The following is a 26,997-nucleotide window of genomic DNA, read 5'->3' as shown; positions in this document are numbered from 1 at the left end:
CCTGGACTGATGCAGCAGCAGGTTTAAGGCCTGGCTGTGTGGCCACCTTGGTCTCCTCTTGTTCCCTCCTCCTGTTGTCCTGACATTTCCTTTTACTCTCGCCTCCCTCCTTCCCCTCCGCACATGCTCCCTCCCCTCTCCTGCTGAGCCACTCCTGGGAAATCACGCCTCACCAATCTACTAGAATTCTTTGAGGGGGTCAACAAGCATGTGGACAAGGGGGATCCAGTGGATATAGTGTACTTAGATGTTCAGAAAGCCTTTGACAAGGTCCCTCACCAAAGGCTCTTAAACAAAGTAAGCTGTCATGGGATAAGAGGGAAGGTTCTCTCACGGATTGGTAACTGTTAAAAGACAGGAAACAGAGGGTAGGAATAAATGGTCAGTTTTCAGAATGGAGAGAGGACAATAGTGGTGTCCCCCAGGGGTCTGTACTGGGCCCAGTCCTATTTAACGTTCATAAATGATCTGGAAAAAGGGGTAACCAGCGAGGTGGCAAAATTTGCAGATGATACAAAACTACTCAAGATAGTTAAGTCCCAGGCAGACTGCGAAGAGCTACAAAAGGATCTCACAAAACTGGGTAACTGGGCAACAAAATGGCAGATGAAATTCAGTGTTGATAAATGCAAAGTAATGCACATTGGAAAACATAATTCCAACTATACATATAAAATTATGGGATCTAAATTAGCTGTTACCACTCGAGAGAGATCTTGGAGTCATTGTGGATAGTTCTCTGAAATCATCCACTCAATGTGCAGCGGCAGCCAAAAAAGCGAACAGAATGTTGGGAGTCATTAAGAAAGGGAGAGATAAGATAGAAAATATCATGTTGCCTCTAGATAAATCCATGGGACACCCACAACTTGAATACAGTGTGCAGATGTGGTTGCTCCATTTAAAAAAAAATTATATTGGAAAAGTTTCAGAAAAGGGGATTTCACCATATGAGGTGAGATTAATAAGACTGGGACTTTTCAGCTTGGAAAAGAGACGACTAAGGGGGGACATGATTGAGGTCTATAAAATCATGACAGTTGTGGAGAAAGTGAATAGGGAAGGGTTATTTACTCCTTCTCATAACACAAGAACCAGGCATCACCCAATGACATTAATGGGCAGCAGGTTTAAAGCAAAGAAAAGCGGTACAGTCCATCTGTGGAACTCCTCGCCGGGGGATGTTGTGAAGGCGGAGGCTGTAGCACTAGGTCAGTTCCGGACGGACAGGGCCAGGCTGGGTAGGGGTGGTGTCCCCGGCCTGTTTGCCAGCGGCTGGGGCTGGGTCCCGGGATAACCGCCCTGCTCAGCTCACCCCGGGGGCGCCTGGCACTGGCAGGACACGGGGCTACCGGCACTATGGGTCTGACCCAGCCTGGCCATTCTGTTCGCCCCACTGCACCTCCTGGGCCCAGCCCCACCTCCTCCCACGCCTCTCTGCCCCCCGCCCCAGGGGGCTCGTGGCTTCCCCCCCCACCACGTGAGGAGGCTGCGGGGAGGGGAGGGAAGGGCGAGAGCTCTGATTGGTTGTTCTGCCCCAGGAGGCGGCAGTGCAGCGGACAGCCAATCAGATGGCTCAAATTCGAAAGGGGGCGCTTGGCTGCCCCTGCGGGCGCGTGGGGATTGGGCCCCAGGGAGATTTAGGCGGCGCCTCTGATCCACACATTACGGTAAGAGCGTCACGGCTGTAGTGACGTTACGGTAGCTGAAGGTCACGTTGCCCTTCACGTGCGCTCCGTGCGCTTCGTGCTCCCCCGGCGGCCCTCCAGGACGCATGCGCCACAGCTTCTTGTCCACAATGCGCATGCTCCAATTGGCGGTGTTGCTCCGGGGAAATGCTGTGGGTGCGCATGCGTCTGGTCCTGCTCGCGGGAAAGGCTCGAGGACGCACGAGCGCAGCCCGCCCAAGAGTCGCCCTGGAGCCACAGGCGCATGCGTGAAAGGCTCGGGGGACGAGCTCTCTGGCGGGCCGACAGAGGGAGGCAGGGGAGGAGCCAGGCTGACTCTGGCGCGTGCGCATGCGCAGTGCGTGTGGGCGGGCCCGCGCGGCTTTGGTGCAGTCCGGCTCGAGCGCTGCAGTTGCGCCATGGCCGCCTACCGGCTCGTGCTGCTGCGGCACGGCGAGAGCGCCTGGAACCTGGAGAACCGCTTCAGCGGCTGGTACGACGCCGACCTCAGCCCGGCCGGCAGCCAGGAGGCGCAGCGCGGCGGGGAGGCGCTGAGAGGTACGGGCCGGGGGGGAGGGGAGCGGAGCGGTACCGGGCCGGGGGGGTCCCGGGGGAGGGGAGCGGTACTGGGGCCGGGGGGGTCGGTACTGGGCCGGGGGGGGAGGTTCCGGGGGGGAGCGGGGCTGGGGAAGCAGTACTGACCCGGGGGGGGGGGACGGGAACGGTCCTGGGGCTGGGGGGGCAGCGGGGCTGGGCCGGGGGGGGTCCCGGGGGCTGGGGCTGCGGGGTCGGTACTGGGCTGGGTGGGTCCCGGGGGGGGGAGCGGTACTGGAAGGGGGGGGGTCCCGGAGGGGGAGCGGGGCTGGGGAAGCAGTACTGACCCGGGGGGGGGGGGAGGGGAACGGTCCTGGGGCTGGGGGGGGCAGCGGGGCTGGGCCGGGGGGGGTCCCGGGGGCTGGGGCTGCGGGGTCGGTACTGGGCTGGGTGGGTCCCGGGGGGGGGAGCGGTACTGGAAGGGGGGGGTCCCGGAGGGGGAGCGGGGCTTGGGGAAGCAGTACTGACCCGGGGGGGGGGGGGGAGGGGAACGGTACTGGGGCTGGGGGGGGCAGCGGGGCTGGGCCGGGGGGGTCCCGGGGGCTGGGGGGGTCGGTACTGGCGGGGGGGGGGTGGTACTGGGGCTGGGGGGGGAGTTACTGGGGCAGCGAGGCCGGGGGACCGGCCCAGCGGATGCTGCCTGGGGGGCGGGGGGCAGCAGCCGAGGCCCAGCCAACCGTAAGGGGCAGTGGGCAGCGTGGGGCCCATCAGCGCCCCCTGCCCGGGTCTGTGCTCAGGGTGCCCCTGGGGCGCTCCCCAGGCACGTGCCTGGCTTGGCGAGGGGCCACCCCCTGCATGGGGGTGCTGGGCTTGGTGCTGTCCCGCGGGAGCTGTGCAGGGATGTGCTGCTGCCAAGGGCTCGGGCAGGAGGGCGCTTCGGGGGGGCGCTGCGGGGAGGATGCTGTGGGCTCGGGGGTGCCCAGCGCAGGCTGCGTTCAGCGTGAGTAAAAAGGAGCCGATCCGTTGGGCCTGCTCTCTGCCAGGGCACAGCCTGGGCCCTGTTGGACGGGGTAGGAGCTGAATTTTGGCCCCCAGGCTGTAAAGAATCTTGCCCCTAAAGGGGCTGATCAGCCCGGAGTCCTGGATCCCATTCCCGGCTCTGCCATTGACACATGTTGTGACCTTGGGCAAGTCTGTCCTGTCTCTGCCTCTGACCGTCTGCAAAATGGAGTAGTACTTGCCCATCCCCACGGAGGGCCTCCGCGTGCCCGTTCTGGCCCTGAAGCGGAGTTAATCCTGGATGGACGCTGGGAGAGCCCAGTTTCATTAGGATAAAGTGTTTTGAGCCCCTCTGAAATATGGTGCGGAAGGGCTGTGCATTATCCCCCTGCACAGTGCTTCCTCCGTGCCCCATCCCCAGCACGTTTTCTCCCATCCCTCACGTGGGGCTGCAGCGCTGTGCTGTGCGAGATGCTCGGCTCTGACAGGCTGCCTTTGCCAGGACTCCCCTGTCTCTCTCCCTGGCGCTGAGTCATTCGGAAGTGGTGCGGGCACGTCTCAGCCGTGACTGGACACACAGCCCTCTTCTCTCTGGGGAGCAGGGAGAAAGGGCGTGCTCTGGCTGTGGGTTACAAGTGCTGGCGTGTTTCCCTCCCCACAGCCCTGTGAGGGAAGCAGAGTCATTGACAGGAAATTGCAGGACCTATTTCATCCCTCTTGCTTGCTAGACTCAAAATGAGACACTAGGCAGCAGAGTGCCTGATTCATTCCTCCTGCAGATGCTACCTGGGTGCAGCAGAATGCGATAGGCGCGGGCCCAGCAGACCCTGGGGTGGGACAGAGCTTAGTTTATCTAATCACATTGCCGGAGTGTGTGAAGCAAAAATGTCCCAGAATAGACAGCGTCTAAGCAAATCTGTGCTGAAGCCGCTCTGGCAAGTCACAGCCCGTGCTGGTTCTCACGCAGGTTGGCCACTCTCTCCTGGGCACCGGGGGGACGGGAGGAGAACGTGTGCAGTGTGATCCTGGGTGAGATGAGTCGGGTGCTAGGCGGGCGCCAGCAAGCTGCACTGCCCTTCCACCGCACCCTGGAACCCAGTCAGCAGCCTTGCGTAACCCTATTGCCCCTTCTCCTCAGAGCCCTGGTCATCTTCAGCGTGGGGCGTGTTGTGGGGCAGGCGCACTGCAGGGGAGAAGTTGGCCTCGCTTTCGGAGGAGCTGTATTGCCTACCAGGATGAGGGGATTTCTGAGGCAGTGGTGGGGGTGGAGCCCCCAGTTCCTGGCTGACTCTGGCTGCAGCAGCCAGTGTTCCTTAGAACTCAGTGTGTGGAGCTGTCCTCTGTACCGGTGCGCCACTGCTGGCTGACAGCTCACATGCCTCTGCAGGGGAGGCCCGGCCTGGCCAACTGCCAGCGCTGCATCATGCTCCCCACCGTTCTGGCCCATGTGGGGGGTACGGCTCAGGCCTGGGGGTCCTTAGCCACCCACTCAGTGCTGTGTCTGGCCAGAGCTTCTAGACGCTCTCGTGTTACTGAGATGGATTCAGGACAGTGATAGAGCTCCGCTGGTCGGGGAGGGGGCTCTCTCTCCCCCAGCCCTGCCCTATGAACCTGCAGCTCTCCCCACATGCTCCCCGAGCTCTGGAGAGGAAGCAGTGGCTGCCTGGCTCCACCGCACTGAGATTACATAAGCATCCTGTCTTTCCACTTCAGCGAGCTGAGCTGCCTTGTGATTGGTAGACACAGCTTGGCCAGGCTGTGGAAGGGGGGCCAGCTTGTGGAGGGGGCACGTTTGCCCTCATCAGGCACTGGGGAGAGAAGAGGGTCTGCGGCGAAGCGTCAGGGACTCAGCAGTTTAAAGCCCTTCTGAGGCAAAAGATTCCCTGTGACTCGCAGGCTGGTCCATTGGGTTACGCCAGCTGCTCAGCCTGAGGACAAATCAATGCAGGCCCCTGAGACCAGGTGATGGGAGCTGATGTGACCTCCCAAACCCGATGCCGTGGGTGGAGCCCATACCTCATTGCCTCTGGTCGAATTCTGAGTGCACTGGAGGCCTGCTGGGGCTGGGCATAGAGCAGGGCTGTAGGCAGTGGCGCCCCGGAAGGGCTAGGGCCAGGGAGTTCTGGGGACCAGTGCAGTCTCTGGTGGTGGGGAGACCGTCAGAGCCCGGCTTGTTGGACTAAGAGAGGGAAGTACTCCCAGCATGAGACGCCTGGCATCTGCCCCCCCCCCCCCCCTTGTTTGCCTCTCGTGGGTGCTGTGCGCTGATGGTCTCGGGGTTCTGATCCCTTCCAGATGCCGGCTACGAGTTCGACATCTGTTTCACCTCTGTCCAGAAGCGGGCAATCCGCACTCTCTGGATAGTGCTGGATGCCATCGACCAGATGTGGCTGCCTGTGGTGAGGACCTGGCGCCTCAATGAAAGGCACTATGGTGGCCTGACAGGCCTCAACAAGGCTGAGACAGCTGCTAAGCATGGGGAGGCCCAGGTGAAGATCTGGAGGCGTTCCTTTGACATCCCACCACCTCCCATGGAACCAGACCACCCTTTCTACAGCACCATCAGCAAGGTAAGGTGGGGCCCTCGCAGCTCTGCCTTCTCCCCTCTCCCCACAACAGCCGAATGTGGGGCCTCTGGGCTGGGGAGAAGGCTGGCTGGCTGGCACGAGGGTTGCTGTTCTGTGCGATCCTGTGTGAATGGGGGGCAAGGGGTGCTACTGCATAGTCCTAACTGGAGCTGGGTGACATTTTGGGGATGAATACTTTATTTGCTGAAAAATGCAGCTTTGGGTCGACCAAAACTGCAGAGATTTGGCAAATCGGGTTGGCCAAAAGAACTATATGCGAGTTGAAACGTAGATAGTTTGGCTATTCCAGAGGGGAAACATGGGGGCAAAATGCTTCGTTCGATCCAAAACAATTTTCAAGTTTGTCGTTTTGGCAAAAAAAAAAAACCCAATAATTGTTGTTTTAGGGCAACCCAAAATGAAATCTTTTCCCAGGTGTGTTTGTTCAATGGTCAAACCAGACAGTCCTTGGCTCAGCGCCAGTCCTTTTCCCACGGCTCCTGGTCTCGCAGCCTAGGGCTGGGGTGGAGGGGCACTTGGCACGGCCCGGGCACCTCTTCCCCCATTGTGGTTTCTGGCACGCAGCTCCACCCTGACTCCATGTCACCAGTGACTGTAATGATCTCAGAAGCGAGCAGAGATTGAGACCAGCCAGCAGTGCTAACTGCTGGTCTCAATCTCTGCTGGCTGTCCTGTGCCATGAGAAGATACTGACTCCACTAGGCACTGCACAGGCAGGGGCTGGGAGCCCTGTTACGCTGTTAATCATTACAATCCCGTGTAGCTCCCTGGGGTGTCTGCTCTGCAGTGAAACCCTGCTCCTAGATAGGGGCCTGCAGCCCCCAGAACCCAGGTGACTGAATGTCCACTAGCCATGGGAAACGCACAGCAATCCAGGGGAAGATTAGGAACTAGAAAAGGCTTCCTGGCCTAATCGTACCCTGGGTCTGGGTCACTCTGTAACCGATTTGTTTGCTGTGCAGAGCTGGGTTGTCGTCCGTCCCCCCGCAATAACCCTGTGGGGACCTAGACCAGGTCATCAGAGTGGTGGGTGGGCGTGATGGTGCTGCCTGTGGGAGCCAGCTGAGGTCACTCAATTAAGGTGAACTGCAAACAAAATGGGGCAGATAAACCCCAAAAGCTGGTGGTTATTCCAATACTTAGATTTACCAACCAGCACAAAACAGCTTCTGTATTACCTCACTGGTTACTCAGAGTCCAAACAACGCAGTTCCCTTAAAGTGCCCAGCCTCAGGCCTCCGTCCAGACACACCTGTCAGATATGATGATGATTACTGAAAATCTTCTCCCATCATGTAAAATAATAGGTTCTTCCAACCCCAAAGGATCAGCCACATACCCAGGTTCAATTATAACTTAGATCTTACCCAGAATACACGCTATAGTCAATTCTTATTAACTAAACTAAAATTTATTAAAAAAAGAAAAGAGAGAGTGCGTTGGTTAAAAGATCAACCTACATACAGACTTGAATTCAATTCTTGAGGTTCAGATGCATTGCAGAGGTGATATTGTAGTTGCCAAAAGTCCTTTTAGAAATAGTCCTTAGGTTATAGTCCAATGTCCATATTCAGGGTGGCTCCAGTCAGTGACTGGGGATCTCAATCCTTGAAACCCAAAGCAGATCTGAGATGAAGCAGGATCGTGTCCCAGGGTTCTTATACATTTCCAGCAGCCTTTTGGCCTGAGAAAACAATAGGCCTAACTCTCCTTCCAAACATCCTGGCAACTAGCACAGGGTAACTTTATCCATTGAACAGTTCAGATACAGTTACCACAACCTTCAAAGAGACAGAGACAATAATACTATTTCCCTCAAGTGTCATCAGAAATGTTAATATTCCTTTTTTGATCTTTGAATTAAAGTTATTGCAATAGACAAGACTTGTTTGCTTACGTCACAAGACCCGAGCAAACATCTACCTTTGAGATCTCTAACAATGCAGACTTGCATTTCAAAGCTCTCTCCATTTACAGATCTTCCTAACCAGTCCTTAAGGTTCACCCAGGGGTCAGGCCAGTCTGTGAGTTAATTAACTTTCTGGCCCTGTCACCTTCCAATGAAATATTATATCACACTCCTAACGTCACAGTGGGGCTCCCTGCAGGAGCTCCCCTGACCACATCGGGGGCAGCTCGCCATGAGCCCAAAGCACTTCATTAGCTAGGCATTGCTGCCCATGTCCACGGTGACTGAGGGCTGTTGGTGGTTGTTCCCCAGGACCGTCGTTACGCCGACCTGACCGAGGACCAACTGCCGACCTGCGAGAGCCTGAAGGACACCATTGCCCGGGCCCTGCCCTTCTGGAACGAAGAGATCGTGCCCCAGATCAAGGAGGGCAAGCGTGTTCTCGTTGCCGCCCATGGCAACAGCCTGCGAGGGATTGTTAAGCACCTGGAAGGTACGGCAGCCTCATGCCCTCAGCTTCCTGCGAATCGGTGGGGCTGCGGGCTGGCTTGGCCCCAGGCTCAGCAAGGTGTCGGCACCTGCCAGCGACCCTCTCCCGGAGCGTTGCTGGGACTCCGCTCCCTGCTGCTCTCGCAGCCCCTGGGGCGGGCAGCGCCTTGCTGTGGGGCTCAGTGGGTGACTGTGCCTTGTGTTTGCAGGCATGTCCGAAGAGGCCATCATGGAGCTCAACCTGCCCACCGGCATCCCCATCGTCTACGAGCTGGACAAGAACCTGAAGCCCATCAAGCCCATGCAGTTCCTGGGGGATGAGGAGACTGTCCGCAAGGCCATGGAGGCTGTGGCGGCTCAGGGCAAAGCCAAGAAGTGAAGGCAGGTAGTGGAGGCTTGTGAGCAGTAGATGAGCCCCCTTCCCACCCCTCTCCTGCACACACTGCCCACAGCCTTTAAGAACCGAGTACAGAGCCAGCTCCCTGGGACTGCATCCCTCCGTAGACAACCCTGCAAACCCACAGGCCAGCTAGACTGCAGAGGCATCTGGGAGCCTCTCCTCAGATGGGGGAAGCCCAATGGCCATAGCCAGGTGGTAACCGCCTCTGCAAGGCTCCAGCGAACCCTGGGCTAGACCAGTGACTGTGTAAGGTATTGGCCAACCCAAGCATTCCCTAGACAGTCACCCTGGGCCTTCCTAGCTGTGCTTGAGCTCAGGGGGAGCTCTTGTCATTGTCACGAGTTTTACTGTTGCTTGATGTAGTCATTCCAGGTGTGTGAGCATGGACCAGCGGAGCGAGGTGTGAATGCTGCTGTGAGTCAGGGACCAGTCTTGCTCTCCCATGCCCCTGGGGGGTTTGTCCCAGTTTACTTCTTGAAAAGGGCCATGTTTGGGGTGCTGCATTCTCGGGGTGTGCGAGTGCATGTGCCAGCGATTGTACCTAGCTCTCCAGGGCCAGCTCTTTAATTTATTGCCCCCCTGGGGAGCCACGGACTGGGGAGGGGGGCATATGGAGGAGTGTGGTGTGGAGCTAGCGTCGGCCCTGCCCCCTTGCCTGCTGTGTAGTGCTAGTGAAACACGGTTTCTGTATGTTAGCCCACGCGCTTGTGTCCCTGGCACTGGCCTCGCCATGAGCCTGGGTCTGCACTGGGTCTAGTGTCACTGTCCAACAAGAGCGGTTGTCTCATTAAGTACAATAAAGGAGTGATGTGCAATAGCTGCTGTGTCTGTCGTGTCCCTTGGCAGGGCCCTCCAGTGCTGGGACTGGGGCGAGTAGGGGCATGCAGGCTCCCTGGGCAGCCTGTGACACCAGGTACACACTCTAGGGCCTTTGTCTATCCCAGCTGGGCCTTGGGACCATACAGGGTCCCTGGTTCCCTTTCCTCCACCTCCAGCCATGGCACACAGTCTGGTCTCCCTTTCCCTGGGGCACAATCCCTCCAGCTGCTCCTGGAGCCCAGACCCTGGGAACACCTGCTGGAAAGGAGCAGGCCCTGCTCCACTACTGATTACAAAACAGCTGGGCCTGCCCTGCTCCACCCAGCCCCTGCCAGTGCTGCAGTGTTCTCCCAGCGGCTGTAGCTAGTGGGCCTCTGAGCGGTGACTCCTGCCCTGCATTGCTGGAGCAATAGGAGGCAAGCTCCCAAGGGGGCTCCCGCAATGCCTAGGCTTTCCCTGGGCTGGCACTGTGGGTGTGCAGGGGGCCCAGGTCTTGTGCCACCTGAACTCCTCAAGGGAACACACTGAACAGAACCCACTCTGGTAGGCTCTCCCAGCTGCTGCTGCTTCCCCTCCCCACTCCATTACACGGGGTTCGCGGGACCCAGGGGCTGGGTAGCTTAGTGGAAATGTGAGGGGTCATGAAAACTGACTTTAGAAGATGTAAGAGGGATTGTCAGACACCCCCTTCTGAGGAGCAGTGTGAGGACTGCAGCATTAGAGGGGGCAATCCTCCCTTGTCTTGGCCCTGGCTGTTTGCCCACACCCCTGAGGCCAGTTATTGAGTCTGGCCTCGTGCTCCTGGACAGTACACACCTTCCTGCAGAAGTGCCCAGGGGAAAGCCAAGGCGGGGCAGCCCCCTAGGGTGGTTCCATTTAAGCCTGGGCACCAAGTGGCACAGGGGCCCCTACCAATGGTCAGTCATGCTGGCTCTCCAGTACCCAGGCAGGAGCTCCCAGGCCCTGGATTCCAGCTTGTGGGCACAGCACCATAGTCAGCCAAGCAGTATCCTCACCAGCATGACAGGAGCCCAGAGCCCTTCAAGAATACGTTTATTGTTCATGGAACAACAGTTTAAAAACCTAACTGGAGAGCAGGGCCCTGGCAGGGGCTACCACTTGCAGAAGGACATAGGGGACCCTGCTCCCCCTACACTAGCCTTAACACAATCCAAAATCCACTGGATGCTCCAGGAGGTGCAGGCTGCACGCACTGGCCTGCAGGGGTTGCTCTGGTTAAGGGATGACAACAGAGGCACAGGCTGGCTGCCTGCAGCTCCCGTGCCAGGGCCCAAAGCTGGTGGTTCAGGCTGGCCTGCAGCAGGGACGGTGGCCAGCTAGGTCTGCAGGAACTCCGGCTGCACTCGTGCCACCTTGCGGAGCTCCTTGGAGTGCGTCCTGGGGCACTGCATCTCACACCAGCTGATCGGCACCATCTGTGCCCCTAGAGCCAAGAACAACAGGTCACTGTCCAGCTTCCCGGGGGCTGGGATCTGCCTGTCCAGTGTAGAGGGGCTCGGACTAAGGAGCGTTCCAAGCACCCACAGGACTGCAGCTCCGGCTGGGGAGAGTCCTGCCAGTGCCTCCTCCCAAGGGCCCACAGTGCTGTGTGGAGCATCACCCAGCCGCCCCTCCCCACTGGCTGGAGGAGAACAGAGGGGCCTGCCGAGGCAAAAGCAGGCCTAGCAACAGAACCCAGGAATCCTGGCTCCCAGTCCCTCGCTGACCACTAGAGAAAGCCATTACCCACTCCCAGGCTGTGAGCCGTTAACGCCCAGGACAGGGGCCTGATGCTCATTCCTCCCACCACCCAGCAGCTCAAATCCTCTCCCCACAGGGGAGGCCCAGAGGTAGCAGGGAGTTGGAGGCAAGGCTGCCGGCCAGCTCTCCCTGCCAGGCCTGTGGAGCCAGCGACTTTTACCTGCTTCGCTGTGAGCTACCACCACGCCCAGCTCGTTCTCCGCCGTGCTCAGCAGGTAGTTGGACTGCATGTCCCCCAGGGAGATCTAGGCACAGGCAGATTAAGGGAAAAGGCTCCAGGGCTGGGCTGGAAAAGCCCGGCTGGCCGCTCCCCACCCCGCCCCACCACTGCAGGGAAGGATACCACTTTGGCCAGGACTATGTCCCCAGGACGGAAACTCTTGTAAACTTCCACCTGCCAGAGAGAACACAAGGCCCAGGTTAGTGGGGGAGGGGGGCAGGAGAGCAGCTTTGGCCTGGACCAAGGCCAGTCCCCTATGCAGAGAGGAGCCACACAGCCAGGTCCAGCCAGTCCCCTTACCTTGACAACAGCCCCTTTGGAGCAGCGGGGTACAGACCCCCCCTCCCCCCAAGGGACAGCAGCAAGCCCCAAACACTGCATCCTGCTCAGCCTGGCCCAGAGGGGGGCTCCCTTCAGAGAGCTGGGGGGGGGGGGGGGGGGAGGAGACACAAACTTGGCAAACCCTCCTCCCAGAGGGAGCCTGTCCTGAGCAGGCCAGGGGATGAATGGGGCAAGCCATGCCAGGGGGGTGGGCTTACAGCTGCAGACAGGGAGAGGTGAGTGGGGCGACCCATGTGGGGGGGGGGGGGGGGGGGTTATGGCTGCACACGTGGGGAGGAGGGATGTCAGCTGCCGCGCTAGGCAGTAACAGAAGCAGGCAGCACCCGACTGACCTTGTCTTTCTCTGTGGCTCGAATGTCTTCTCTCCTGTAAGAAGAGACAGAGGGATCCTAGTACCGGGGCAGGCAGACCGGCCCATTCCCATTGGGCAGCAAGGCCCAGGGCTACTCCCACTTTCTTCTGAGGCCCAGCAGTAACTGCCCGTGTTCCAGGACAGGCTGTTCCCCAGGACACTGGCTGGGGCTGGGCGGAAGGCATTAGATAAGGCAGCAGTGGGATTACTGAGCTTGGGGCGGGGGCAGACCTGTACTAAGACACCAGCAGGAACCCAGCCCTCCCCCAGGGAAGGGCAGACGAGGCCAGGCCCTACCGTATGGTGCCTCGGAAGGCGGATTTCAGCGGCGTGGAGCCGATGTACAGGATGTGCACCTTGGCAAAGCGGGAGTTAATGCTGCACACCTGTGGGGAGAGAGTGACATGAACCCTGGGCTGAGCGCTGCCCCCAGAGGTGCCCATGTACTGGACAGCGAGACCAGCAGGGACTGGCACCTCCTGGCTCTCCTCTAGGGGACCTAACGCCACTCCTTCCTGCTCCCAGGGTCACAGGCACAGCAGGGTGGGGTGCTCCATGCCAGACAGACCCCGCTCCCCCTAAAGAGCACCCCATTCCCCTCCAGCCTGACACAGGAGCCAAGCATGCCAGGATTTAATGCCTGCCCCAGAGCCCCAGGGACAAAGGCCTTCACCTCTTCCCCAGAGCAGGGTCAGCCTGGTGGAAAGCAGGAATTCAGCCTCCATGGCCCACACCCTCCATGGCCTCTAGGCTGAGAGATGGGGGGTCCACCAATACCGACACCTGCCCCACCAGACAAGGAGATGAGACTCAGCAGCTTGTGGCACCCGGGCCCAGAGCAGAGTGGCCTGGTTGGCACTGGTGCTGTAGAGCCAAGAGGCTCCCTTCCTCTCCCAGGCCAGCCTGCCAGCCCCTCAGGAGAAGCTGGCACAAGGGCAGAGAGGGCATCGTCCACAGGCTGTGCAGCAGAGGGGAAGGTTTGTAAAATTTTCCGGTCGTTACTTGGGCATCTATTGCAGAGGACTCCTGCCCTTCCCCCTCTCCCCCAAAGCACTCTCCATGTCACCCCAGGCACGGTGCCCCTGTGGTGAGACAGACCCTGCAGGCCTGGTGGGTTCGGCTGCTTTTACCTTGCACGTCACGATGGCCCCTACATCGGGCAGGAGCTGGGACTCGGCGTCTCTCACCACAGACACCACCGGCAGCTGCACAAGCGCAGAGAGAAGAGCCTCCGGTTAGCCCAGCGCCTGGCACCAGTATCTCCCACCTCCTACAGAGACAGCAACTGGCACGTGCCAAGTCCCCCAGGCCCAGCTCGGCCAAGGGACTTAGTCAGTCCAGACCGTCAGCCCCACGCAGGGCTGAGCACTAGTTTTAACTCCAGTATGTGGGGACATTTCTTTATATTCATGGGCGGTGGGTATAAAGGCCAGGGGAGGCTCTGCCTCCTCTGGCGCTGCCATTGCGGGGTCTGGGCTTGTGGCTCCAGCCCTGGGGAGGGTGTTGGCGGAGCTGGGGGCTAGCCCATGTTTATATTCATCCTTTGTAATCTGATCTAGTTTCCACTCAACTGCCCCTCGTTGAGTAACGGGCCTACTCTGTCCTTGGTCTTCCTCTTGCTTCTAATGTATTTGTAGAATGTTTTCTGGTTTCCTTCTATGTCTCTAGCTAGTTTGATCTCGTTTTGTGCCTTGGCTTTTCTAATTTTGTCCCTATGTACAAGTACTTGTGCTATTTGTTTATATTCATCCTTTGTAATTTCACCTAGATTCCACTTTTTGTAGGACTCTTTTTATTTTATTTTCAGATCATTGAAGATCTCCTGGTTAAGCCAGGGTGGTCTCTTGCCATACTTCCTATCTTTCCTACGCAGTGGGATAGTTTGCTCTTGTGGCCTTAATAATGTCTCTCTGAAAAACTGCCAATTGTCTTCTATTGTTTTTCCCTTAGACTTGCTTCCCATGGGATCTGACCTACCAACTCCCTGAGTTTGCTAACGTCTGCCGCCTTGAAATCCATTGACTTTATTGTGCGGTTCTCCCTCCTACCATTCCTTAGAATCATGAACTCGACCATTTCATGATCACTTTCACCCAAGCTGCTTTCCACTTTCAAATTCTCAACCAGTTCCTCCCTATTTGTCAAAATCAGATCTAGAACAGCCTCCCCGCAGTAGCTTTCTCCACCTTCTAAAATAAAAAATTGTCTCCACTATATTCCAAGAACTTGCTGGAGAATCTGTGCCCTGTTGTGTTATTTTCCCAACAGATGTCTGGGGAGTTGAAGTCCCCCATCACCACCAAGTCTTGCGCTTCGGATGATTTTGTTAGTTGTTTAAAAAAAAAAAAAAAAAAAGCCTCCCCACCTCTTCCTCCTGGTTAGATGGTCTGTAGTAGACCCCTACCATGACATCACCCTTGTTTTTTACCCCTTTTATCTTTACCCAGAGAGTTTCAACAAATCTGTCTCCTATTTCCATCTCAACCTCAGTCCAAGTGGATACATTTTTAATATCTAAGGCAACACCTCCTCCCTTTTTCCCTGGCTGTCCTTCCTGAGCAAGCTGTACCCTTCTATCCCAATATCCCAGCCATGCCTATCACCCCCCAAGGGCAGCTCTCGCCCCACCAGATGGGGTGTGGACTCCTGCTGGGGCCTCCCGGGGGTTTCAGTCCCTGTGGTTCCCTGGGCCAGGGTGGGAAATGGGGTCGGGGGGAGGCTGGACACACCCCACCCTGCCCCGAGCCCAGGCACCGGCAGCCTCCAAGTGCAGCCGCGATGGACCCCGCGGGGCCGGACAGCAGCGGGGAAATCTCCCCGGCCCGAGGCGTATTCCTCCCCAGGGCCCAGCCCCAGGACCCCCTCACCGCTCCGTCCTCGCTCGTCTTCGCCAGGCAGCCGGCCAGCGCCGCGCACACGTAGCCATGCCGGGTGTAGGTCCCGCTGCCCGCCGCGCCCTCCTCCCTCCTCCAGGCTGCAGAGCCGCTCGCCTAGGGACAGCCCGAGTCAGGCCCGGCTGGGGGGGGAGGGGGGGGTTGCAAGGGGGGGACCCAGCCGGCCCCCGGGAGGGGAGGGGAGGAGGAGTCTGCAGGGAGGGGAGAGGAGGGGGGGTCCCAGCCAGCCCCGGGGGGGGGAGGGGAGGAAGTGGGTGGGGGAGTCTGGGGAGAGGAGGGGGGAACCCAGCCAGCCCCGGGGGAGGAGCAGGATGGGGGAACCCAGCCGGTCCCGGGGGGGAGGGCAGAGGAGGGGGGACCCAGCCGGCCCCGGGGGGGGAGGGGGGCAGGAAGTGGGTGGGGAGTCTGGGGGGGGAGAGGAAGGGGGGACCTAGGCAGCCCCGGGGGGCGGACAGGAGGGGGGGGACCCAGCCAGCCCCGGGGGGGTCAGGGAGTGGGTGGGGGAGAGGAGGGGGGAACCCAGCTGGCCCCGGGGGGGTCAGGGAGAGGAGGAAGTGGGGGGGGGGAGTCTGGGGGTAGGGGAGAGGAAGGGGGACCCAGCCATCCCCGGGGAGGGGAGAGGAGAGGGGAACCCAGCCAGCCCCGGGGGTCAGGGCGGGGGAGGGGAGAGGAGGGGGGGGACCCAGCCAGCCCCGGGGGGGTCAGGGTGAGGGAGGGAGGGAGGGAACCCAGCCAGCCCCGGGGGGATCAGGGCGGGGGAGGGGAGAGGAGGGGGGGACCCAGCCAGCCCCGGGGGGATCAGGGCGGGGGAGGGGAGAGGAGGGGGGGACCCAGCCAGCCCCGGGGGGGTCAGGGCGGGGGAGGGGGGGAACCCAGCCCCGGGGGGGTCAGGGTGAGGGAGGGGGGAGCCCAGCCAGCCCCAGGGGTCAGGGCGGGGGAGGGGAGAGGAGGAGGGAACCCAGCCAGCCCCGGGGGGGGGGGGGAGGAGGAAGTGGGGGGGGAGTCTGGGGGTAGGGGAGAGGAGGGGGGGTCCTAGCCAGCCCCGGGGGGGGAGGGAGTCTGGGGGGAGGGGAGAGGAGGGGGGGTCCTAGCCAGCCCCGGGGGGGGTCAGGGCGGGGGAGGGGGGGTCCCAGCCAGCCCCGGGGGTCAGGGCGGGGGAGGGGAGAGGAGGAGGGAACCCAGCCAGCCCCGGGGGGGGGGGAGGAGGAAGTGGGGGGGGGAGTCTGGGGGTAGGGGAGAGGAGGGGGGGTCCTAGCCAGCCCCGGGGGGGGAGGGAGTCTGGGGGGAGGGGAGAGGAGGGGGGGTCCTAGCCAGCCCCGGGGGGGGTCAGGGCGGGGGAGGGGGGGTCCCAGCCAGCCCCGGGGGTCAGGGCGGGGGAGGGGAGAGGAGGAGGGAACCCAGCCAGCCCCGGGGGGGGGGGGGGAGGAGGAAGTGGGGGGGGGGGGAGTCTGGGGGTAGGGGAGAGGAGGGGGGGTCCTAGCCAGCCCCGGGGGGGGAGGGAGTCTGGGGGGAGGGGAGAGGAGGGGGGGTCCTAGCCAGCCCCGGGGGGGGTCAGGGCGGGGGAGGGGGGGTCCCAGCCAGCCCCGGGGGTCAGGGCGGGGGAGGGGAGAGGAGGAGGGAACCCAGCCAGCCCCGGGGGGGGGGGGGGAGGAGGAAGTGGGGGGGGGAGTCTGGGGGTAGGGGAGAGGAGGGGGGGTCCTAGCCAGCCCCGGGGGGGGAGGGAGTCTGGGGGGAGGGGAGAGGAGGGGGGGTCCTAGCCAGCCCCGGGGGGGGAGGGAGTCTGGGGGGAGGGGAGAGGAGGGGGGGTCCTAGCCAGCCCCGGGGGGGGAGGGAGTCTGGGGGTAGGGGAGAGGAGGGGGGGTCCTAGCCAGCCCCGGGGGGGGAGGGAGTCTGGGGGGAGGGGAGAGGAGGGGGGGTCCTAGCCAGCCCCGGGGGGGGTCAGGGCGGGGGAGGGGGGGTCCCAGCCAGCCCCAGGGGTCAGGGCGGGGGAGGGGGGAGCCGACCCCCCCACTCACCTGGGACGCAGCACCGCACCGGCGGGGCCATGCCTGCTGCTCGGCGACTCTCGCTGAAAAAGCCGTTTTCCCATTGGCCCCGGCTAGAAGGGGCAGTTGTAACCGACGGTGCCATTGGCCGGCTCTCCCACGTGATCTCTACCCAGACTACGGCTCCCAGCGTGCACCGCGGTAGGGCCCGCGCAGGCGCAGTGGGGCCAAGATACCGGGGAGATGCCTGGCCGGCGGTGACGGCCGGGGCCGGGGCAAATGGAGGCGGGGCGCGGGCCGGTCCGGGCGGCAGGTAAGGGTGGGCCGGGGGGTGCCAGAGGGGCCTGGGGAGTTGGGGGGGGTCTCAGCGGGTGGGGGGTCAGCGGGGGAGGGGGGTGTCAGAGGATGAGGGGCGGGGTGTCTGGGGGGGGTCAGCGGGGCAGGGGCAGGGTGTCTGGGGGTGTTTCAGAGGGGGAGGGGCGGGGGGGTCAGCGGGGGAGGGGGTGTCAGAGGGGGAGGGGCGGGATGTCTGGGGCTGTCTCAGCGGGTGAGGGGCGGGAGGTTTGGGGGTGTCTCAGAGGATGAGGGGTGGGATGTCTGGGGCTGTCTCAGCGGGGAGGGGCGGGATGTCTGGGGGTGTCTCAGCGGGGCAGGGGCAGGGTGTCTGAGGGTGTCTGAGGGTGTCTCTCTCTCCTGCCCCCCTGCGTGGCGCCCCCTGTGTACCCCCCGGTCACCATCCTGGGGGTTGGGCCCCCGACTCCGCCCCCCCCCACAGGATCTCCCCCAGTCCGTGTGTCAGTGTCACGCACGCCCCGTTGGGGGTGGCGAGGCCCCGAGCACACGGTTCAGTCGAGCACCGCAATGGGCACCCTGGGGTGCCGCACCCGTCAGAGCCGCCTGCCAGGCGGGAGCCACGGAGCCCAGGTTCCATGGTGATGGGCGCGTCGGAACAGCCTGGTGTGAGACCCCCCCCCTGCACTTTCCCTGGGCCTGCTGCCCTGGTGGTTGGGCACGTAGGGGATGGGGCCCGGCCCAGGGCAGAGGCGAGGACCAGCCTGTCTCTCCCATATGCTGGGCAGATCCCCCTGCCTGTGGGAGTCCCCCTGTTCCAAGCCTCTGTCTACCGGGGGCGAAGACGGGCACCGAAATACCCTTAGCCTGTGCCCCGTGGCCTGGAGGAGATGCCAGCTCAGTGGGCAGGGTGTGCCGCATGCCCCCCTGGCTGCCCCCGTCTGCTTCTCAGTTCATGCACTTTAATTCACCACAGTATTTCCCTAAATAAACCGCCCCCGTTTTTAGTGGGACACACTCAAAAGACCCCTGCGGAGTGTGCAGGGCTAAGTCATGAACATGCTGCGGTACCCTTCACCTGTCAGAGCCTTTCCCAGGTAAAACATTCTGCAGAGCTGAACATCACAGCCAAGAGATCGCGGCGGGAGAACCCCCAGCCCCATATCAGAGCACGGGGGGAATGGGGGGAGCCCAGAGAAGGGCAACAAGAAGGATGGGGGGACTGGAGGAATCGAGGATGAAATGGGCACAGAGTGGGGGAGGCTAAGTGCTGGCAGAGACAGGAGACGGGTCTGAGAGAGGCTGGGCCGAGGCGCTGCTCGGCATGATTCCTCCCCAGAGACGGGCGCTAGCTAGGCTGGGAGACAGGCTCCAGGGCCCCGGCTCGTGCTGCCCCGTCCTGGCAGCCCCAGTGTGCTGCAGCCTGCTCTGTGCCTGAGCCCCGGGCGCGGGGTCCTGGGGCAGCCTCTCCTAGTCAGTGCTGGAGGTGCTGTGGCATGCCCCAAGGAGGTGAATCTGTTTGCTCTGGTGTGGGACTGGCTCAGGTTCCCAGCTGACTCTCCAGGCCAGGGCACCCCAGCCTGGCAGGGCCCCACCCCATTCACCCAACGCCCAATGCCAGCTGCACCCACTGGCCAGCTCGTCCGGGGGCCTCCGCCCAGGGTCTGTGCAATGGGAACTCAATCCAGCCTTGTCTCCCAGGCTTGCCCGAGATGAATTGGACTGAGGGGGGTGGATAACTTGTGGGGCTCACCCAGACGGGGGCTGTGAGCATTTGGGCGAGAGGGAAATAGCCCCCAGTGCTAGGTTCAGGCCCAGGAGGGAGGCTGCCGTCTCCGCTGGGGTGGGAGATGGCGGTGTGGGTTTTTAACCCCTCTGGGTCCCCGGTTCCAGGCGGGGGCTCTCTGGAGGAGCTGGCAGGGTCTGAACTCGCAGCCTGGAGCCAGCCCAGCCGTGCTGCCCTCAGCGCTGTCTCTGGTTTCTTCTGCGTCTGGAGTGGGAAAGGCGAGCTGGGGCCAGTGAACACCTGAGCCGGGATGGGGGGCGGGGAGCTGCAGGAGTTACCCAGGAGCTGGGCTCACTCCCCTTGCCGGGCTCTGCTTCCCCACCCGGGGGCTGGGCTGGGCATGCCAGCGAGCGCTGCCAGCAGGGCGAAGGCAGGAACGTCTCTGGCGCTCCCCGCGAGGGCTCTGAGCCGGGCTCTGCTCCCGCAGGCTGTGTGTGGCAGGGATGAGGAGCCGCCAGCGGGCGTTCGCAGCGGTGATGCGGCTCTGTGTGAAGTGCCTGCGCGTGGGCCGGCGGCGCAGGTTCAGGCTGGCCTGGCGGGCACAGCAGCTGTGGCGCTACGGGCACCTCTGCCTGCGCTCCCTGCTCTACAACTCCTTCACCAACAGCGACGTGCTGCTGGACTCCCTCTTCGAGCCCATCTACTGGCTGGTGGATCACGTCACTCGCTGGTTCGGTGTGGTGAGTGCCCGGCGGGGCGGGGGGGCCAGGTGTGGTGAGTGCCCCGTGGGGTGGGGAGCCAGGTGTGAGTGCCTTACAGGGGGTGGGGGGGCACCAGGTGCGGTGAGTGTCCCGCGGGGTGGGGAGCCAGGTGTGGTGAGTGCCCTCTACTCAGGGCTGGGGAGCCAGGAGAGGGAATGGGGTCTCATCCCCTCCCCTCTGGAATCCAGCTCTGTGCCAGCCCCAGAGCCTTCTGCTCCCCAAGTTGGAGCTGGCAGGGGGGTGCTCACTGGCGTGGATGGGGTCCCAGCATGCTTTGCCCGTTCCTAGACCCTGTTTAGCGGTGCTCCTGCCTGAGCTCCAGGCACCATGCCAGAGAGGGAAAACCAACAAAATCTGGATCAGCTGTGTAGAGTCGTGTGCCCCACATCCTAGGGGCTAAGGATGGAGTGGGCAGGGTGTGTGCTGGGTCTGGGGTTCATAGCGGAGAAGGGGGCGCACGCTGAGGGCTGGGGCTGAGGAAAGGGTGTGGGCTGGGGGTTCAGAGCGGAGAAGGGGGTGCGCGCTGAGGGGTGCACTGAGGGCTGGGGCTCAGAGCGGAGAAGGGGGTGGGCTGGGGGGTGCACTGAGGGCTGGGGTTCAGAGCGGAGAAGGGGGCGTGCACTGGGGCTGAAGAAAGGGTGTGGGCTGAGGTGCACTGAGGACTGGGGTTCAGAGTGGAGAAGGGGGCGCGCGCTGAGCACTGGGGCTCAGGAAAGGGTGTGGGCTGAGGTGCACTGAGGGCTGGGGTTCAGAGCGGAGAAGGGGGCGCGCGCTGAGCACTGGGGCTGAGGAAAGGGTGTGGGCTGGGGGGTGCACTGAGGGTGGGGTTCAGAGCGGAGAAAGGGGGGCGCGCTGAGCACTGGGGCTGAGGAAAGGGTGTGTTCTGGGGCTGGGGGTGCACTGAGGGCTGGGGTTCAGAGCAGAGAAGGGGGTGTGCGCTGAGGGGTGCACTGAGGGCTGGGGTTCAGAGCGGAGAAGGGGGCGCGCGCTGAGCACTGGGGCTGAGGAAAGGGTGTGTTCTGGGGCTGGGGGTGCACTGAGGGTGGGGTTCAGAGCGGAGAAGGGGGTGTGCGCTGAGCACTGGGGCTGAGGAAAGGGTGTGGGCTGGGGGGTGCACTGAGGGTGGGGTTCAGAGCGGAGAAAGGGGGGCGCGCTGAGCACTGGGGCTGAGGAAAGGGTGTGTTCTGGGGCTGGGGGTGCACTGAGGGCTGGGGTTCAGAGCGGAGAAGGGGGCGTGCACTGGGCTGAAGAAAGGGTGTGGGCTGAGGTGCACTGAGGACTGGGGTTCAGAGTGGAGAAGGGGGCGCGCGCTGAGCACTGGGGCTCAGGAAAGGGTGTGGGCTGAGGTGCACTGAGGGCTGGGGTTCAGAGCGGAGAAGGGGGCGCGCGCTGAGCACTGGGGCTGAGGAAAGGGTGTGGGCTGGGGGTGCACTGAGGGTGGGGTTCAGAGCGGAGAAAGGGGGGCGCGCTGAGCACTGGGGCTGAGGAAAGGGTGTGTTCTGGGGCTGGGGGTGCACTGAGGGCTGGGGTTCAGAGCGGAGAAGGGGGTGTGCGCTGAGGGGTGCACTGAGGGCTGGGGTTCAGAGCGGAGAAGGGGGCGCGCGCTGAGCACTGGGGCTGAGGAAAGGGTGTATTCTGGGGCTGGGGGTGCACTGAGGGTGGGGTTCAGAGCGGAGAAGGGGGCGCGCGCTGAGCACGGGGGCTGAGGAAAGGGGGTGGGCTGGGGCTGGGGCTCAGAGCGGAGAAGGGAGGTGGGCTCAGGCCCTCTCCTGCTCCTCCCTGCAGGTGTTCGTGGCGCTGGTGATCGTGCTGACAAGCTCCATCGTGGCCATTGTCTACATCTGCCTGCTGCCCCTCATCCTGCAGACCTACCCGCCCGGCTGGGTCTGCTGGCACCTCGCCTACGGCCACTGGAACCTGCTCATGATCCTCTTCCACTACTCCATGGCCATCACCACCCCGCCAGGGAACCCCCCGCAGGTGGGGCAGGCCTGGGCTGCCAGCTGCTGTGTCCCTCTTCGCCCCAGGGGCGCTGTGGGGAGCGGGGGGGGGGGCGCTGGCTGTGGGGGGGGGACGACTCCCGGCTGTTCCAGCCCCAGACTCCCCCAGCAGGGGGCGCTGTGGGGAGCGGGGCAGGAGCTGGCTGTGGGGGGAGCTCCTGGCTACTCCAGCCTCTCCCAGCAGGGGGCGCTGTGGACAATTAGGTTCTTGGTGCATCTCAGGGAGCAGTGGCCACGGCCGGGCCAGGGGCAGCTCTATGTTTTTTGCTGCCCCAAGCACGGCAGTCAGGCGGCCTTCGGTGGCGTGCCTGCGGGAAGTCTGCTGGTAACGCGGATTCGGCGGCATTTCTGCGGGTGATCTGCCGGTCCCGCAGAATTGCCCACTGCCAAATTGCTGCCGAAATCGCGGGACCAGCGGACCTCTCGCAGGCATGCCACCTGACTGCCGCCCTCACAGCGACTGGCAGGCCGCCCCCCGCGGCTTGCCGCCCTAGGCACGCGCTTGCTGTGCTGATGCCTGGAGCCACCCCTGGTCCGGGCCCATTGGCACCACTTCCTTGGACTCTCCAGAGCCGTCTGCCCGGCCTTTTGGAGCCATGGGGCTCAGGCAGCGCTGGGGGCAGGGCCTGTTTCCAGCGTGGCTGAAGGCGGATGGTGAGGAGCCTGCGCTGGGCTCTGGGCAAGGGGCAAGCAGGGTCCTGGTGGGGCAGTGAGGGCAGCCCTGAGCAGGCTGGCCAAGGGACCTAGCGGGAAGCTGCTCTGAGTGGTGACGGCCTGCCCGCCCTTCCCTCCACAGGCCAAGAGCAATACCGTGGCCGTCTCCATCTGCAGGAAATGCATCTCCCCCAAGCCTGCCCGCACGCACCACTGCAGCATCTGCAACAGGTAGGGGTTCCCCCCACTTAGCCCCCCCCACCACTGCAGCATCTGCAATGGGTAGGGGCTCCCCACCCCCTGCACCACTGGGCACCTGCAGCAGGTGAGCAGCTGTCCTCTCCCCCTTTGCTCCGCTGGCTTCTTGCCTCAGTCCCGGTAGGCTGTGCTGAGATGGGAGACCCCAGCTGGTGCCCATCTCTGCAGCCCGGCTGCGGGCTTGCTGTGTATGGCACTCAGCATGTGCCGCTCTCCTTCTCCCAGGTGTGTGCTGAAGATGGACCATCACTGCCGTATCCTTCCGCAAAGGCGAACCCCTGCAGCCCCTGCCCAGCACGGGGAGCAGTAGGATGGGGGGGCAGTCTTTGTGCTGTCCTGGCACTCTGGGGGCCAGCTCTTCATGCCCGAGTGGTGCCGATGGGCGGGGGGGGTGCAGCAGGCTGGGCAGGGGATCTGTGATGCCTGGCGCTGCCGAAAGGGGATGCACGGAAACCTGCCCTTGGAATGGCTGGTGGACAGACAGGCAGCACCTGGCAGGTTGGGCGCAGGGCGGCTTCTGGCTGGGCTGATCAAGGGGAGGGTTTGCACCTTCCTGAGGACTCTGTGGGTCTCAGTGCACTTGCCGGGCAGTGACCCCGTCCTGTCGGACTCTGGGCACCTCTGGCTGAAAAGTGCAGCCCTGCGAGACGCCAGGTCCCAGCATGCTAGGCTCCGTGAGCGCCAGATGGGGCAGTGCCTGCTGGGGCTCGCGGTTTAAGCTGTGGGGCTGCTTTCCTGCCCCCTTCCTGCTGCAGGAGCTCCCTGGGTGTTCCTGGGCAGGGAAGTGTGGGGCCAGCCAGCAGGAGGCAGGGGGGCTTTGCCAGCTTGGCTCCGAGGGGTTCCGTACCCGCCGGCCCGTTACACATCTTTAACCCAGGCGCAGCGTGGCTGAATAACTGCGTGGGACACTACAACCATCGCTACTTCTTCTCCTTCTGCCTCTTCATGACCATGGGCTGCATCTACTGCGGCATCAGCAGCTGGGACATGTTCCGCGAGGCCTATGCTGCCATTGAGGTGACTGGGGCCCCAGGCCGGTGGGGGGGGCTCAGCTGAGCCAGCCAAGGGCGTTAGTGGCTGTTGTGCCCAGGCCCTTGTCCTGGGCCCATCACCCTCTCGCTGGGGCTTAACCCCGGCCCCTGGGCTGGCAGCCTGGCCGCATGCTGAACGAGGTCCCCCCTCTTACAGGGCAGAGGGGCCGGCCAGCCCCGCCCCGGTGAGTGGGGACAAAGGACGCTGGGCACGTTGGGGAGGGTGCTGGCGCCCCTGCTGTGAGACGTGTAACTGCTGCCCTATGTTTTCCGTCCAATAGAGAATGAAAATGCTTGAGAAGGAGAGGCTGCAGGTGGCGGCCAACCAGGTGGGATATTCCCGCTCCCCTAGCTGCTGAAGGCAACATGGGGCAGAGTTGTGTCTAGGGGTCCACCAGAGCCCTGCAAAAGGTGCTGCCCCCTGAGCCTACAGCTCCCAGCATGCACTGCTCCACCCTGTCCTGGAGCACTGCATGCTGGGAGCTGGAGTCTCAGCCAGCTACATAGTCACTCTGTGGTCTGTGCTGGAGCAGGGGCTGGAAGGAGCTGGGATGGGCCAGGCGACTCTGCCAGGACCTTGCCCCAGCACCTCGGCATTGTATGAACAGCTCTTCCCCATGTGCCACGCGGGTTCCTGGTCTGGGGGCGCAGCGGGTGCCATCTGTGCCATTTGCTCTGGCAATGCCCGCAGGCCCTGCTTGGCGGCTGTCCCATCTCTCCCCTGAACCAGCCACACGCCCAATGCTTTGTGCTCGCGCTGCTGCTGTCTCTTGCAAGGTGTCTGTCCGGCCATGCACTGTCTGTCCATCCATCTGCTCTGGCTGCCCGGGCCCTGGGGGCCATTTACATCTCGGGGGGGGGGGGGGTAGAGTAGCCCCCAACAGCTATGGAGGCCCAGCATTAGTCTGGACTAACCTGCCCGCATGCCCTTCCTTTCAGACGTACTACCAGACGCCGCCCCCCGCCTTCTCCTTCCGCCAGCGGGCCTTCCACAAGAGCATAGTCTACCTCTGGGTCCTGTGCAGGTAACTGGGCTGGGAGCATGTCCAGGGCTGGGCTACTGGGTCCAGTCAGCGCAGACCTGCCAGCCCCATACAGGGGTGTCTGGCACAGCGGGGCGAGCATGCCTGTGCCCCCTGACTTGGCAGGCGAGCCTGGGCCTTTCCCTGCAGCGACACGCTTTGGGAGCCCTATCGCTTCCCTTGGTTCCCTGGGGCAAGGAGGCGGCTGGCCCTGCTGGGGTTCCCAGCATGCTTCAGCTTGGCCCCTCCCCCCACCATCCCTCAGCCCCCCTGTCTGCTCTCCCCCCAGCTCGGTAGCACTGGCCCTGGGGGCCCTCACGCTGTGGCACGCTGCCCTCATCACCCGAGGGGAGACCAGCATCGAGAGACACATCAACAAGAAGGAGCGGCAGAGGCTGCAGAAGAAAGGCAGAGTGAGTGCGGGGCCCGTGCTCTCGGCTGGGATGGCGGGGGCGGGCTGGGGCAGCTGTGCTGCGGGGACTGACGTCGGCCCTCCCTCCCTCCGTCACAGGTGTTCAGGAACCCCTACAGCTACGGTGCCTGGGACAACTGGAAGGTGTTCCTGGGAGTGGAGACGCGCAGGTAGACTCCCCACTGCAGGGGGAGGGTGGGCTGGGGCTCTGCCCGCCAGCTGCCCAGTGGACATGTGCACGTAGACTGCCTGCTGCAAGGGGGAAGTGGAAGTGGGGGGCTGGGGCTCTGCCTGGCAGGTGCCCCGTGGACACACACTGGTAGACTCCCCGCTGCGGGGGAAGGGGGTGGCTGGGCTCTGCCTGGCAGGTACCCAGGGAGGATGGACTCACTCCTGGGTTCTCCGGCTGACTCAGGGCCGCCTGGGGCAGATCACTGCAAAGCTCCGTCCACCCCTTCGTTAGACTCACCAGGCCGGTAGCTGGCACCTGGCCTCCGTGCTCACCCATGGAGAATTTTGGAGCCTGGCCCAGTCTCAGCGTGTGACGGAGGGCTACCCCCCCAACATGGGGGCTCCTAGTGAGGTGGACACTGGCACCACCTGCTGCAGTGCCAGAGCCCAGCCCTTGTGAAGCTAACTGGGGGAGGGCAGGGCCAGAGGGGCTGGAGCCAGCCTGGTGCCCGTGTGGGGACTGGTAGCCAGGGCTTGTCTTCTCACCACGGGGCTCTATTCCCTCCCCCAGACACTGGCTCACCCGTGTCCTGCTGCCATCTACACACCTGCCCCATGGAACTGGCCTGAGCTGGGACCGTCCTCCCTGTGTGACAGAGCCGCGCACACCTCTCCTGGCCATCTAACGGGCGTGGGGGCAGAGGCGCAGGGTGTGGGACCCGCCCCTCAGCACCAGCCCTCAGAGCCTGGACCCACTCCAGCCTGGCACTAGCAGATCCTCCTCAGGGGTGTCCAGCGTGAGGGAAGCACCAGCCGGCTGCCTGGAGCCTCCCAGCTCCGCTCACCAGACCCCTCCAGCAAGCCCCAGCGTGGCTGCAGGCAGCCCGCTGGCACTGGGGCGCTTTGCCTGGGGGGGGAACATGCTGCAGTCCGGAGACACAGGGACAAGCGGGCAGCATGTGCAGGGAAGGGAGCGGCTCTCTGCGGGATAGCAGAGACTCCCCAGCTGGCACGCGGGGCATGGGGCCCCTCCCCTCTCGCACAGGGGATTTTAAATGCCAGAAATAAAAACGTTTTTTCACTAATGCAGCTGGAGTGTTACTTGCTGCCAGGGCCCAGTGGCAAGGGGAAGCTTTGCCCACAAGCCGTACAGAGGCAGAATGCACCTAGGAGCCACCCCTGCGGCTACCCGCTGGAGAGCAGTGACCCTGCCCGTCGGTCAGGCCACGCTGCTTAGAGGACACACCATCCAGAGTGAAACCAGCCCGAGGGGCCAAAGCAGCGGGGGCCAGCAGTTAAGGCACAGGGCCGAAAGCCCAGGGACCCGAGTTCTGAGCTGCAGGCTGACCTTGGGCAAAGGAGCAGCTGTGTGGCACCCAACCTGAGGGGGCACTGCCCCACCCCAACAGCCAGCAGGGGATGAGCAGGTGTGGCTGCTGGACAGAGTGAGTGGGGAAGGCCAGCATTAGAAGGGCCCTCCTATTCCCAGAACAGGGCCCCTGCCTGCAGGATACAGCAAAGCCCTGGAAGGGGCAGGGAGTGGGGCCCCTCCGGCTGGAGGAGTGCAGGAGGGATATGCAGGCTCATGTGGTCCCTGGGGCCTTCACAGCCAGACTGGACCAAGCCCTGGAGAGACCCAGGGCCAGGCCAAACCCTCGCCCTGAGGAGAGAGAGAGAGAGAGACCGCAGGGCTGGGGTGGGCTCACACCTCC

General features: G+C 62.8%; 3 protein-coding genes across 6 annotated transcripts; 2 read left to right on the top strand and 1 right to left on the bottom strand.

Moving 5' to 3' along the window:
- The first annotated feature begins 1,818 nt into the window (after positions 1 to 1,818).
- PGAM1 (phosphoglycerate mutase 1) lies at positions 1,819 to 9,403 on the top strand. Its single transcript, XM_005289378.5, has 4 exons — positions 1,819 to 2,225; positions 5,496 to 5,770; positions 8,010 to 8,190; positions 8,396 to 9,403. The coding sequence occupies exons 1-4, from the start codon at positions 2,087 to 2,089 to the stop codon at positions 8,563 to 8,565; spliced, it is 765 nt and encodes a 254-aa protein (XP_005289435.1). The 5' UTR covers positions 1,819 to 2,086; the 3' UTR covers positions 8,566 to 9,403.
- A 1,038-nt stretch (positions 9,404 to 10,441) lies between these two features.
- On the bottom strand, positions 10,442 to 17,035 carry EXOSC1 (exosome component 1). Its single transcript, XM_065553617.1, is given in 9 exon segments — positions 10,442 to 10,849; positions 11,327 to 11,411; positions 11,510 to 11,560; positions 12,061 to 12,094; positions 12,378 to 12,466; positions 13,211 to 13,285; positions 14,948 to 15,049; positions 15,051 to 15,070; positions 16,990 to 17,035. Coding segments are annotated over 9 exon segments (594 nt in total). The 5' UTR covers positions 17,021 to 17,035; the 3' UTR covers positions 10,442 to 10,742.
- ZDHHC16 (zinc finger DHHC-type palmitoyltransferase 16) lies at positions 17,004 to 26,370 on the top strand. 4 transcript variants are annotated; one of them, XM_065553612.1, is made up of 11 exons: positions 17,004 to 17,272; positions 19,464 to 19,716; positions 21,523 to 21,717; positions 22,534 to 22,622; positions 22,875 to 22,903; positions 23,533 to 23,666; positions 23,962 to 24,009; positions 24,620 to 24,705; positions 24,992 to 25,115; positions 25,214 to 25,284; positions 25,857 to 26,370. In XM_065553612.1, the coding sequence occupies exons 1-11, from the start codon at positions 17,019 to 17,021 to the stop codon at positions 25,969 to 25,971; spliced, it is 1,398 nt and encodes a 465-aa protein (XP_065409684.1). In that variant the 5' UTR covers positions 17,004 to 17,018; the 3' UTR covers positions 25,972 to 26,370. The 4 variants fall into 4 exon arrangements, with proteins under 4 accessions (XP_065409684.1, XP_065409687.1, XP_065409685.1 ...); XM_065553615.1 differs by lacking the exon at positions 21,523 to 21,717; XM_065553613.1 differs by lacking the exon at positions 23,962 to 24,009.
- The last annotated feature ends 627 nt before the right edge of the window (positions 26,371 to 26,997 follow it).

The sequence above is a fragment of the Chrysemys picta genome, chromosome 7, assembly GCF_011386835.1.
Source record: "Chrysemys picta bellii isolate R12L10 chromosome 7, ASM1138683v2, whole genome shotgun sequence".
Classification (NCBI taxonomy): domain Eukaryota; kingdom Metazoa; phylum Chordata; order Testudines; family Emydidae; genus Chrysemys; species Chrysemys picta.
Note: the sequence above shows the minus strand (reverse complement) of the source record. Positions and strands in the feature narration are given on the sequence as shown.

Coding starts and splice junctions, on each gene's coding strand:
- PGAM1 (XM_005289378.5), top strand. CDS start 2,087: ATGGCCGCCTACCGGCTCGTGCTGCTGCGGCACGGCGAGAGCGCCTGG. Junction 2,226..5,495: donor CGGCGGGGAGGCGCTGAGAG/GTACGGGCCGGG, acceptor GATCCCTTCCAG/ATGCCGGCTACGAGTTCGAC. Junction 8,191..8,395: donor GATTGTTAAGCACCTGGAAG/GTACGGCAGCCT, acceptor TTGTGTTTGCAG/GCATGTCCGAAGAGGCCATC.
- ZDHHC16 (XM_065553612.1), top strand. CDS start 17,019: ATGCCTGCTGCTCGGCGACTCTCGCTGAAAAAGCCGTTTTCCCATTGG. Junction 17,273..19,463: donor CGGGCCGGTCCGGGCGGCAG/GTAAGGGTGGGC, acceptor CTGCTCCCGCAG/GCTGTGTGTGGCAGGGATGA. Junction 21,718..22,533: donor CGCCAGGGAACCCCCCGCAG/GTGGGGCAGGCC, acceptor TTCCCTCCACAG/GCCAAGAGCAATACCGTGGC.